Below are 12,717 nucleotides of genomic sequence, written 5' to 3'. Positions count from 1 at the left end.
GCCTTGTGGTTAAGAAAATGGGACTGGGAGTCAGGAGATCAGTTATTCTTTGCTGTGGGATAGACCGTTTCCTTTTGAGCAAATCACTTAGGCCAGAAGTTCTCAAACTGGGGGTTGTGACCCCTCAGGGGGTTGTGAGGTTATTACATGGAGGGCTCATAAGCTGTCAGCCTCCACCCCCAAGCCCCACTTTGCCTCCAGCATTTATAATGGTGTTAAATATAAAAAAAATGTTTTTAATTTATGAGGGGGTTGTGCTCAGAGGCTTGCTGTATGAAAGTAGTTGCCAATACAAAGGTTTGAGAGCCACTGACTTAGGCCTTGTATGCACTAGCCTTTTTTCCCCCTAAAATTTCCCACTGGTGCAGCTCTACCAGTGATAGGAGGACCAGTGGGAGAACAAGTGCAGGTGAGGTGCCAGTGGCCACCAGTGCACTAACCACTGTGTTCATCCCTGCTCAGAGACTGTCTAGATGACACTATGGAAAAAAACCCAGAGGCTGCCAGCACCTTACTGTGTCAAGAAGTCCCACGTGTTGCTGCCATGGGAGCTGACTGGTGGTAGAAGTGGGCAGGAGGTTTCTTTTGGGAGGCAAGTGTAGTGTAGACAGAGCTTATTTCTCTCTCTGCCTCAGTTCTTTATCTATACGTGGGGTTAATGCCTTACCTTACAGTAACATTCTGAACCTAAATCCCTATTATGTAATGTTTGTGAGACATTACATAAAAAAAACTTACTAATCCTTGGACATCTTTAGCACCTTGCATTTGTCTGTGAGGTGGTGCACATTTCCTTATTTCAAGCCTGACACGAGATGGGTTCCTGTGCTGTAATGGTTCTAAATAGTTGTGCTTGGTACAGGAACATATTCAGTCAGCAATCAGTCTGAGGGCCTTGCAGAGCCAACTCAAATCTCATAGCCTTTAAGGCCAGAAGGGACCATCACGATCATCTAGTCTGACCTCTGATACAGTGTAGGCCACAAAACCTCACCCACCCACTCCTGCAATAGGACCCTACAACTTCTGTCTGAGTTACTGAAGTCCTCAGATCTTGATTTAAAGACTTGAAGTTACAGAGAATCTACCGTTTACACTAGTTCAAACCAGCAAGTGACCCATGCCACTCGCACAGAGGAAGATGGAAACCCCCCTCAGGGTCCCTGCCAGTCTGACCTGGAGGAAAGTTTCTTCCTGAACCCAAATATGGTGATCAGTTAGACCCTGAGCATATGCAGGACCCACTAGCCAGACACCTGGGAAAGAATTCTCTGTAGTCACAGCCCTCCCCCTCAGTCCACTGGAGATATTTGCAAACAGCAGTCATGAATGGACCATATGCAATTGTAGTCAATCTCATTGTGCTGTCTCCTCCATAAACATATCCAGCTCAGTCTTAAAACAAGTTAGGTTTTTTACCCCCACTCCTCTCTTGGAAGGCTGTACCAGTCTTCACTCCTCTAATGGGTAGAAAACTGCATCTAATTTCAAGCCTAAACTTATCAATGGACAGTTGATATCCATTTGTTCTTGTGCCAACATTGGCCCTTAACTTAATTTAAATAACTCCTTTCCTTCCCTGGTATTTATCTCTCTGATGTATTTATAGAGCGCAGTCCTGTCTCCTCTCAGCCTTCATTTGGTCAGGCTAAACAAGACAAGCTCCTTCAGTCTCCTCTCGTACTGTAGATTCTCCATTCCTCTGATCATCCTGGTAGCCCTTCCCTGGACCTGTTCCAGTTCTGGGAGAGTGAGCTGGGTTTTATTTTGGGTTGTGCATTATCCACAAAATTGCTAATTAATTTCTAACTATGTGACCAGTTCGGCCCCTAGTAATACCTACAAAACCCCATTGATGAGAATGGTGTTGCTGGGGTGTAACTGAAGGCAGAATTTGCCAGGAGGAATTTTTAATACTGGTTACTGGTGAGATGAGTCAGAAATAACCCAGTTTGACTTTTGGATCCCAGGATACATTTGCACAGCTGATAGTATTTATTTAAAAAAAAAAAAGGCAAATTTTTATCTGTAATCAACAATCACAGAATCCCTGATGCCATTTTTAGAGTCACTTTCATAGTAAAGGTAGACAATAGTATTTTGCACTCCACTCATATCCTGACTGGAGCCAGTGAATGTCAGCAACATCCTGGGCTAGCTTTGCTACCCTAAGGAAACCACCAGCTGTTAGGTTGAGCTGGCCTTTACCATGATGCAGTTTTTATCTTTGTCACGTGGTATAATCGTTATTATCCGTAGCTAATCGGTTTGTTCTGCTGGTAACACACTACTTTAATTTTTTAATGAAATGATTAATCATCTGCCTTATTCTAACCACAATTCATTATATTTTAGGGAGTCCTCTCACTGAACGTGGAGTGACAGCACCCAGTAGCTATGTGACGTTTGCAGTTGCTGATGCAGATGCTCCAATAGCCACTGCAATAATAGAAAACACTGACTCACCAGTTTGGGACTTTCAGCAGCAAACAAGGTATGTAATGCCTTTCAGAGGCAGACACTTTCATAGCCATGGTGTCTGGTAGTCCACTGGCCAGACAATGAATGAATAGATGCACTTAGCAAAGTGGTCCTCCAGTAACTGGACCTGTCCTGTTATGATTCCTGCATGTTATTTTATCACCACTCACAGTTTTATGCAAGTCCCTTTGTGGTCCACAAGCAGCAGCTTTAACCAAATAAATACAGAGAGGCTTTCTCTGGCCAAAGCCGTAGGAGCCTTGCTAAGCTTGTCGCAGCTGAAAATCTGTGTTTGCATATCTTACAGTAGCTCTAGTGCCTATAGTGTCTGGACTGAGTTGTACGAGGGAATGTATGCTCTGGGCTAAAACACAGGACCAGGAGTCAGACCTGTATTTTATTTCTGGCTGTACCATAGATTTCTCGTGTGATATTAGGCAAGACATTTAATATCTCTGCGCTTCAGTTTCCCCACCTGTAAAATGGAGCTCATAACATTTTTCTGCCTCACAGGGCTGTCGTGAGGATTAATTCATTAATGTTAGTGAAGTTCTTTGCACTTTCATAGCAGTTTTATGTCTTTGTATTAAGTTTGTACAATGCCTAGAACAATGGGGTCCTGGTCCATGGCTGTGTTTTTTAGGCCACAATACAATTAATAAATAACTTACATTAGTACAATTTGGTGGGGATCTCATGGTTTCTGCAAAGTTGTGAAGTCAGGTGTTTGAATTAAACGTGAAGCAGTTGCCATTAGGATTTTCTAAACTAAAAGAGACCGACCACCATGAATCAGTAAATAAAATATCTTTTATTGTTGTACGCAGTGTTGTTGTAACCGTATTGGTCCCAAAATATTAGAGAGAGAAGATGGGTGAGGTAATACCTTTTATTGGACCAACTTCTGTTAGTGAGAGAGAGAAGCTTTGGCACTTACACAGAGCTCTCTGGATGGACTCATCTCTCTCAGCAACAGAAGTTGGTCCAATAAAAGATGTTACCTCTCCCACATTGTCTCTCATAAATAAACTGTATTTAGCATGTTAGGCACTAACTTGTCAGTCATAGACTGCGTGGAAATTATACCAGTGACTGCACAGAGACAGGTTTGCTGGCTAGGCAGTTGTTTTTATAACGCAGAGACCAGTCATTCAGACATTGATAGCTGCAGTTACAAGTTTTATTCTCTAAGGTTATTTGTGCTCAGAGCCAATCTTGAATACTAGAAATATGCCAAGTGACCCGAAAATGCTTTGGGGGAAGTAAGGGATTTTGTCTCATCACTATTTTGGGAAGGTGTTTTTTCAGAAATTAGGTTAGTGTTTCAGGTGGCCATCTTAATCTTTATTAAAAATTTGCTACTGTAGTGCTTGATAGTATTTTCACAGTTCTCTTTTTTTTCCCCTGCTGTTTTCACTACCCTAATTTAAAAATATTTTAGAACAAGAAAAAAAAAAAACTTACTCCTTGAGTAAGCAGAAAACAAGCCCATGTAGTGGTAATTATGTACATTGCACTTTTAATGGCCTAGACTGGGTTTTTTCCCTGTTACTCAGACAATACTTTTCATGAGGTAGACAAAATGTTGTTATTGAAATTCCAGAGACACTTTGCCTTGCTAGCTTCTGACAAATTTTATTGTTCTGCATAACAGATTATGATGATTTTATTCTTAATAGACTATCCAAAGAACTTCTGTTGGATCCACAACAAACCCTGGTCTTCAAAGTATGGCATAAAGCAGGTAAACCACCATGGTGCAATGCAGAGAAGCCCCTGGTTCAGAGCACAGAGTGGGTAATTGGGCTCCTTCCAACAGAGGGAGACAGGAATTTCAAAGACATTAGTGGCCTCTCCCTAGGAGAGGGCTATACTAGCTAAGCAGTCCCATTCATTTCCTGTCTTGCCAAAGTCCCTCCAACTGTGAGAAGCTTTTAGCTAGTTTTAGTTAAGTTTAGGTTTCAAACCTTGCTTCTCACCAAGTTTTTGACAGGATTTTAGAAGTCAGATTTTCCTGGGAAGGGGGGATGGATTATTATTTCTCTTCTTCCTTCTATTTGTTCCTTCTAGAGTTAGTTGAAGAGTGTTCTGCAATGGCTTACAAACTGTCTAGTGTCTCCTGCTTTCAGCAGAGGCAGGTATCATCCTGCTAATTTATGGCCTCAGTCCCATTTCTCTCCAGAGCCTCATTTTAGGCTTTTTTTGTGGGCCTTCCCCTAATCCTTAAGAAAGCATGTAAGGCCAGGTTCTTACCTGCTCTCATATGTACCAGGCTCATCTCATCAGCCTGAGAGCCTTTAACCCAGCAGCCCACAAATCCTTACAAGTCCAAGCAATTCTAACAGATATTTGTGTGTTTTCCCCTGATTTACTACTTACAGGCATGATTTAAAATAGAATCTGATTTACAGATAAAGATTACAACTCTGTCAAAAGGTAAACAACTTTGATCCTCTGCCACAGCTACTCAAGGCTGGACTCCTTTGCCTATTATTACCAAAATGTAACCCAATGCTTTTATAGCAGCATGAACGTACTTTAAAAAATGACGTTATAGCCAATATTAGCATTTATCGGAACAGTTGGAAGCATTTGGCCATAGACCTTGTGCCTGATAGCATACCTAAGTCTGTAGGTATTCACTTTATCCACACATCCTGTTTGTTGTTACAATGCCAAAGGTACTCACCATCCCTGTTCCTGTTTGCTCATGTCATTGTTAAACTAGATCCTCCAGTGTTTAATTGCTACAAAACAAATTTGAGTTAAAAAAAAAATGCTGTGATAGCTACATTTTATTATTTTTCTCTCCAGTGCTGACTCAAAATACTAATTTTTTAAAATGTATTAAAGTTTATCTGGCTGACTTTTGCTACAGAAACTTTTATTTTGAGTCTACAAAAAGGGTGCAAGTCTGATAGACTTTTGTCCTATTGTTAGAAAACCTCCATTAGCCATTGACAAAATTTCTGCTAAAAGTTTTTTTTCCCCCCAACAGAATAACTTGAACTGCGGAAGTAACCCAAACAATGTCCTCTTTTGTGTTTGCTGGCAGGATTGTTTGTCCCTGTACCTGCTGACATGTGCAGGAGAGAACAGACAAGTTACCGCAATAAACATAACAGCGTAACAATAATCAGACACAGGCATTTTAAAAGCGCTTTGAAAATGAAAAGGGAATATCAGTTGGTAAATAGAACCACAAGAAATCCTAGATCCAGAAGAAGGTCATGGAGCTCCACAAATTGTCCTTAAAAGTTTTTTTTCAACTCTCTCGTTTTCCTTTACTCCCCTGTTTTTTTCAAAATGTGTTTACTTTTCCCTTCAACTGTTCAAGCTATCCAAGCCTCTTGCATCACTAGCCTTTCTTATATCTCAGTTCATACGTGTATAACCCTTCATGTAATAACAGAGGTGAAGTGAAGGCATTGTACCTGCCAAAGCAGGAGTTCAGGCCCTTAAGTTACTGTAATTTAAATTCTTACACTCATCTAAGTGCTGATAATATCAACAACTGCAATAGCAACAATGAATTTTTGCAGCTAAGGGAAAGAGAGAAGAACTGGTTTTAAAATGCATTTGTGATTTTTCAAGTCTAAACATGTCTCTAACTAATGATTAGAGATCTTGAATGGTCTCTGGTACATCTGTTTTTTAAATAATTTCAGTGGGCTCAAGTTAATGGGTATAGTTACTTAGTATTTCAAGTCTATGCCTGCACCCTACTCATTTCCTTATGTTTTTGGAAGCCCCCTGATTCCTTGATGGTCTGCTGACGTATCCCACAGCATCATTCCAACTGTTCCTACCTGGAGTGAAGTAGAAATGGACAGACCTCCAGCTCCCATATCACTAACCATCTATGTTACTTGCAGCCATAATACACTTCTGTGTAAACAAATCATTTATACGTGTTCTGTAACTGTGGTATGCTGGGTGACACTGTTAGCCCACCAAAGAGTGAAACCTGGGATGGAATAAGAAAGCTCGACTTTGTTTTGGACTAAATCTGCAAGACCCTAAAGCAGGGACTGGCAGCCTTTCAGAAGTGATGTGCCGTGTCTTCATTTATTCACTCTGATTTAAGGTTTCGCATGCCAGTAATACTTTTAAACATTTTTAGAAGGTCTCTTTCTATAAGTCTATAATATATAACTAAACTATTGTTGTATGTAAAGTAAATAAGCTTTCTAAAATGTTTAAGAAGCTTCATTTGAAATTAAATTAAAATGTAGATCCCCCCAGACCAGTGGCCAGGATCTGGGCAGTGTGAGTAGCACTGAAAATCAGCTTGCGTGCCGCCTTTGGCATGCGTGCCATAGGTTGCCTACCCCTGCCCTAGCTTACCTAGACTCTCTGCCAGGCAGGGAAAGGGTTTGTGACTGCGATAGCAGTTTTTACATAATCCTTAATACATGGGTCCTTCACTGTATCTATTTTAATTTCTTTAACACTGCTGCTATTTTGAACAAGGGAAATATTTAATAGAATAATTAACATGATGTTAAACTAGACAGGACAGAATTATTAGTTTCCAGGTGCCTCTCTGACTATTCCTCTTGGATGTGCCCCCTGCAACCCAAACTCAGTCTCTTCAGAACTGAATTCTTGATTTTTGCCTCCCTTCTCTATCCCTCTCATCAGGTCCACTAACCTTACTGTCTCCCAGGCTCACAGCTTTGGTTTAATCTTTGCATCTCTCTTTTTCTCCCCCTTTATAACCGATTTCTTGGTAGATCCCATTACTCCTCATCACCATAGTCTGCCCTTTCCTCACTGTCCCCACCACTAAAACCACTTGTCTGGGCCTGGATCACTTTCTTCTTGATTATTGTAACCTGCTTTCTGACCACCCTGCTTATGTGCTCAGACTCTTGCATTCTATCCAAAAGTCCACTTCCTTCCCTGACCACTCCAGTCATGCCACTGCTTCCTCACGTACCTTCCTTATCTTTCTGTTTTTAAGAACATCATATTCAGGCTCCTTGTCCTCAACTTTAAGGCTGTATGTAATCTTGCTACCACACATGTCTCTGACATTTCTCCCTCCATTCTTCCCTATCTTGTTGCTTTACAGCTTCCTTCTTTTCCTCCTTCCTCATCTTAGTTTCATGCCTACACTCCTATTCCCACCTACATTTGAAACCTTTTCCCTCTCCTTGTCCAGCAGACATCCTGTCCTCTCCTTCAACCCTTCCTAAAAACCCACTCCTTGCAGGTGTTGTTTCTGCTTTGTTCTCAGCCTTCAGAATCCCCACTCCCTGTTTATCTGAACTTGGCCTTTGCCTTTTGTGTTCTCTGCTTACTATATACTTTTTGAGGTTTCCTCTGTAAAGCTGGGTAAAGCTTCAGGGCTGTGTAACTGATTGTTTTAAACTGTGCAAATGTTACGCTTGCACACCTTAGTTTTAACCCCGTGATTTACACTCTTTCTTTCCCCACAGATGTTGAACGAGTGATAGGATTTGCATCTGTGGATCTCTCACCCCTTCTTTCTGGCTTCCAGTTAGTCTGTGGGTGGTACAATATTACAGACTTCAGTGGACAATGCAGAGGGCAGATTAAAGTAGCTATTTCCCCTCTTGAAAGTATAATTCATCTCAAAGAAGTAAGACAGGCAAGGATTCGGACCAAAGCACCAGGTTCTTCAGTATGTACTCCAGTTTCTTTCTATTCACAAGTCTGATTTCATTCCTAATAACCGCCAATGAATTTTCTGGATTCACAAAGTGAAAAGTTAACTATACATACAGCATTGTGTAGTGGACTGAACATGGCTTTACAAATGCTGGAAATTCCTGAATTCTCAATTTTAAAAACTTATTTGTATTATAATAAATGTCCCTAGACGCCCGAGACCCATTATTCTAGGTATCGTACAAATATCTATCAGAGAAAGTCCCTGCCCCACAGAGCTTGCAATATAAGTGAAAAAGACATGCCTGTATGAAATTATTACATGTAACATATAAGATGGCTATAAACGAAAGACATATTTTTTCTCTATTTTCAGTTTCTTTACCGGTGTATTTGATAGCACTCTACATGTAGTCAGTTTCACTGTTTCCTCTGTATAGTTGTTTAGTTAGTTTCCCCTATTGTTTCACACAGTGACAGGGGAGAGAGACTTTTTTTTTTTTTTTAACTATGAAGGTATGATTGTAAAAACATGAAAAATGGTAGTGGGACTTGTTGGTGCTAGAACCTGCCTTAAACAATCCAGATTTCAAGTTGGTTTGTTCCCATTGGTCAGTCCTTGTAAAGTGCTTTGAAAACGTAAAGCAGTATATAAACTTAAGTTTATACTGTTGGTTAGTTCAGTGAAGTCTCACATTTATTTCTCCTTACTCTTGCTGTTGCAGATTCCTGCACACAGTCCTTTTTCATTCCAGGCAAGGGCCTTGTGTACTGCATTCCCCAGCTATGTTACAAGACACGCTGGACAACTGTTTAATACTTCATCAAAGGATGTTGATTTTACTACTCAGGAGTGGTAAGAAAACTGATACAAGACTATCTCTGGAATAAAATAATAAGAGTAAATATTTATTGTTTTCAGAGCTTGAAAATTATACTGACACCTACCAGCCCAAATTCGAAGTCTGCTGACCAGGGTGAAATATACCTGGTGCCACGCTTCTCACTCCAGATCCATGCCCCTGCGATTAAAGGACTAAAACAGATGTGTGCAGTACTTGCATTTAATTTTAAGACTGTCTGTCAATTTTCTACTAAATATACTTTTGAGTGAATGTCCCAAGAGATGCCAATCTCCTAATGTCCTGATACCAATTCCTTACTACAACATCAAAGTCGCTCCCCAGTGAGGCACCCAGCTGCTTCTTTCACTCCCTGTACCCCTAGATATAATGTAGTACCACTGCCAAGAGGTGGCTGTTTTTCTCTGCCCTGCTTAGTGGGATGTGGGGTAGGAATGGGTGTCTGACATCTCTGTGTATTTTGTCATGCTTTGTTTCGTTGTCACCAAATGAGGGGTGAAGAGGCATGCCCATATTGCACATCCCTGAGACCGGCTTTGGTAGACACCCTGCAGTAATTTTTGCTTATTCTTGCTAAAAACAGATGCTGTGGGGACATCCCTTTTGTTCATAGCTGTTACTAGCAGTAACTGCAGCTCACACTGAGCAACATGGAAGAAAGAGGATTAATTCATGGCCTGCTTGTTTAGAGTATGTGGAAGGTAATCCTTCTATCTAGAAGCAGCCTGCTAGGCAAGGTTTTATTAACTCTGTTGAAGTTTGCAAAGAGTACCAGCACCGGCAAATAGTGCTCCTTCTTCATCTGAACAACTGGCTATTTAGATCCAGATTGGTCCTTGCAAGCTGGCACCTATATCTGTGGGCTGCACTTCTGTGTTAAAAAGGAAGATTCCTGCAGTCTATTATGATATGAATTCTTAATGTCATTCTTGCCAGATTTTGCATGCTCTGGGCTTAATCCATTAATGCTTCTTTAATGATGCAGGAGGAGTATTTTTAACAGGCTTTGATATATTTAGTTGGCAGATCTTTCATAGGTAGAGATGTGCTGGTGCATGTATATAAATATATACCCATTTTTAGCAGAATTAGTCCAACAGAGACATGGATGCCTCGTCATGAAGAGCACATGCAAAATGTTCGCAGATTTCATGAGTCCTTGCAGCAGGTGGAAGGGAACGCACAAAGGGCTGGAAGATTAGATTCCCTGTCTCATTCATCACGTACTTCACTTCTAACTGCTCTCAGGTAAAGCAAATCCATGGCTACCAGTGTAGTATATGGCTTTAGGTTCACAAAGTAAATCTTGAAATTTTGCAATTCTTGCATCCTCTTTTAAAATAAACTAAAATTAATATAGTAATCTTATGAAACTGGGTGTTAGTGGTATAGTACTGTAACTTAACGACAGTATTAAAACAAGACTGGAATATTGAGGGTTGCTACAGGTTAGATTTGTCCCGCTTTGGCAGAGCTGTGAGAAGTCTCAGGACTGGAGAGAAGCAGTGTTTGCAAATCCGAGGGGAGTAGTGGGGGCAAAAGACATATCTGGCTTTAAGACTAAGCTTGATAAGTTTATGGAAGGGATGATATGATAGGATAGTTTAATTTTGGCAATTGTTCTTGGATTATCTTGGATTGGTCTGTTCAATGATCTGCGATGGGAATGTTGGATGGGATGGGATCAGAGTTACTGCAGAGAATTCTTTCCTGACTGCTGGCTGGGGAGCCTGCCCACATGCTCAGGGTTTAGCTGATCGCCATATTTGGCGTCGGGAAGGAATTTTCCTCCAGGGCAGATTGGCTGACGCTCTGGAGTTTTCGCCTTTCCCTGCAGCATGAGGCATGGGTCACTTGCTGGTGGATTCTCTGCTTGAGGTCTCAAACCACAATTGAAGACTTCAATACTCGGACATAGGTTAGGGGTTTTTATAGAAGTGGATGGGTAGGGTTCTGTGGCCTGCTTTGTGCAGGAGGTCAGACTAGATGATCATGTTGGTCCCTTCTGACCTATAAGTCTATGAGATTAGATTTGCCCGCTTTGGCAGAGCTGTGAGAAGTCTCAGGACTGGAGAGAAGCAGTGTTTGCAAATCAAGACTGAATACCTAGCACTATCCATCTCTGTCATCCTGTAACTTAATTTACTCTATGTTACCAAAAGTCTCTCTGAGCTAAGAGGAAAACAAACAAACTTGTAAGCATTTGATCACACACAATACTCAAAGTATTAACTGATTTACATGAGGTTCCCTCTATTTTGTCCTGTTTGGCTCAGAAAGAATAATATTCTTCAGTGCTTGCTCATATCCATTCCAAGTAGGTGTGTGCGCGCCGCGTGCACGTTCATCAGGAGAATTTTCCCCTAGCAACACCCGGCGGGTCGGCAGGCGCCCCTGGCGTGACGCCCTTGCGGCACTGCATATATACCCCTGCTGACCCGTCCACTCCTCAGTTCCTTCTTACCGCCCGTGTCGGTCGTGGAACGTGGAGTGCGGCTTAGCTGACCTCCACATCCCTAGCGTTTCACCCGTTCTTCCTAGTTCCTAGTTAGTGTTGTTTAGTAGTTGTTAAGTATAATTGTTAAAATAGTTGTTTAGTTAGTGGGCTGAGGATATACCTCCTCGCCCGCTCCGGGACCCGGGCTCATGCCTGGCTCTCCCGGCTTCAAGCAGGCTCGCCTGTCGTCGGCCAGTGCCAACGGGAGACCACGTCGTTGCCTCAAGTGCCTGGGGGAATCCATCTGACGAGAAGTGCCGAATCTGCAAGTCCTTCAAATCGAGGACAAAAAAGGAGCAGGACTCCCTTTGAAGCAGCTCCTTATGGAGGCCGCCCTGACCCGCAGTTCCGGCACAACCGCACCGAAGAGACCTTCTTCTTCGGCACCGGAGACGAGCGGTAACGCACAGACGCAAGTCTCCATCCAGAGGGCCCGCGGCCGGCGCACTTTCATCTGGGACGAAGAAGGCAAGGCTCCTGCGGTCGCGACTCGCACCGCGCAGTCTGAGCCTGGGAAGCCGTGCCGGCAGGCGCCGCCTCTGCCCCGGCACCGGTGCTTCCCGCACCATCGACTCCGGCCAGACAAGAGCCGTCGAGTCCGGTGCTTGATAGCTCCCCGGCACGTGCCGTGGTCAAGCTCACGATCCGACCACGCCGGAAACCTTCACACGGCGAGGGACCTGATAGCGCTCGCTGAGCCTTCCTGCCTCAGCCCCGGCACCCGCGGTGCGGGCACTTCCATCTCTGGAAAGCCAGCTATGCTCCAACCTCCACTCTGGAGCACAGGACAGGCACCGGTCCGGTCGAGATCTTGGCACCGATCCGCTCACACCGTCGTTCGCCATCTCGACGCTGCTCGCAGTCCCGGCACCTATCCTACTCTCGGCGCCGTCGTACTCGCGGCACCGTCCAGGTCCAATCTATAGCCGACGCTCGGCGCGTCGCTCTGGCTCTCGGCACGCTCCCCGACGGAGTCCATCGTACGTTCGGCGCACACCGATCCCGGTCGACCTCCCGGCACGTGCTGTCGTAGTCCGCGTCCCGATCTCGGCACCGGTTCGACTCCGGCACCGTTCCCCGGCACAGACTGTCACTCGGCACCAGTCATACAGCCTATCTGCCCCGCCTTGGCCGTCTAGACACCCTTCAGGCTCCTCGCGGCCAGACAGCGTGCTTTATGGGAGTGGTCCAAGATCCGGAACAGCCAGCAGTGGTCCTTTCTGGACGCCTTGGGCGTAC

General features: G+C 43.4%; 1 protein-coding gene across 2 annotated transcripts in view; it reads left to right on the top strand.

Annotated features, from left to right (window-relative positions):
- Positions 1-12,717, top strand: part of C2CD3 (C2 domain containing 3 centriole elongation regulator) — an 83,899-nt gene that overhangs the window by 40,767 nt on the left and 30,415 nt on the right. For both annotated transcript variants that reach the window (XM_032781138.2, XM_032781140.2), the window contains 5 exons: positions 2,356-2,494; positions 4,161-4,225; positions 7,926-8,131; positions 8,844-8,974; positions 10,065-10,229. In XM_032781138.2, the coding sequence (XP_032637029.1) occupies positions 2,356-2,494; positions 4,161-4,225; positions 7,926-8,131; positions 8,844-8,974; positions 10,065-10,229 (706 nt within the window). The remainder of the gene's footprint in view (positions 1-2,355; positions 2,495-4,160; positions 4,226-7,925; positions 8,132-8,843; positions 8,975-10,064; positions 10,230-12,717) is intronic.

This window comes from Chelonoidis abingdonii, chromosome 1 (assembly GCF_003597395.2).
Source record: "Chelonoidis abingdonii isolate Lonesome George chromosome 1, CheloAbing_2.0, whole genome shotgun sequence".
Taxonomy (NCBI): Eukaryota; Metazoa; Chordata; order Testudines; family Testudinidae; genus Chelonoidis; species Chelonoidis abingdonii.
The sequence above is the reverse complement of the archived record's forward strand: the minus strand, read 5'-3'. Positions and strand labels throughout refer to the sequence as shown.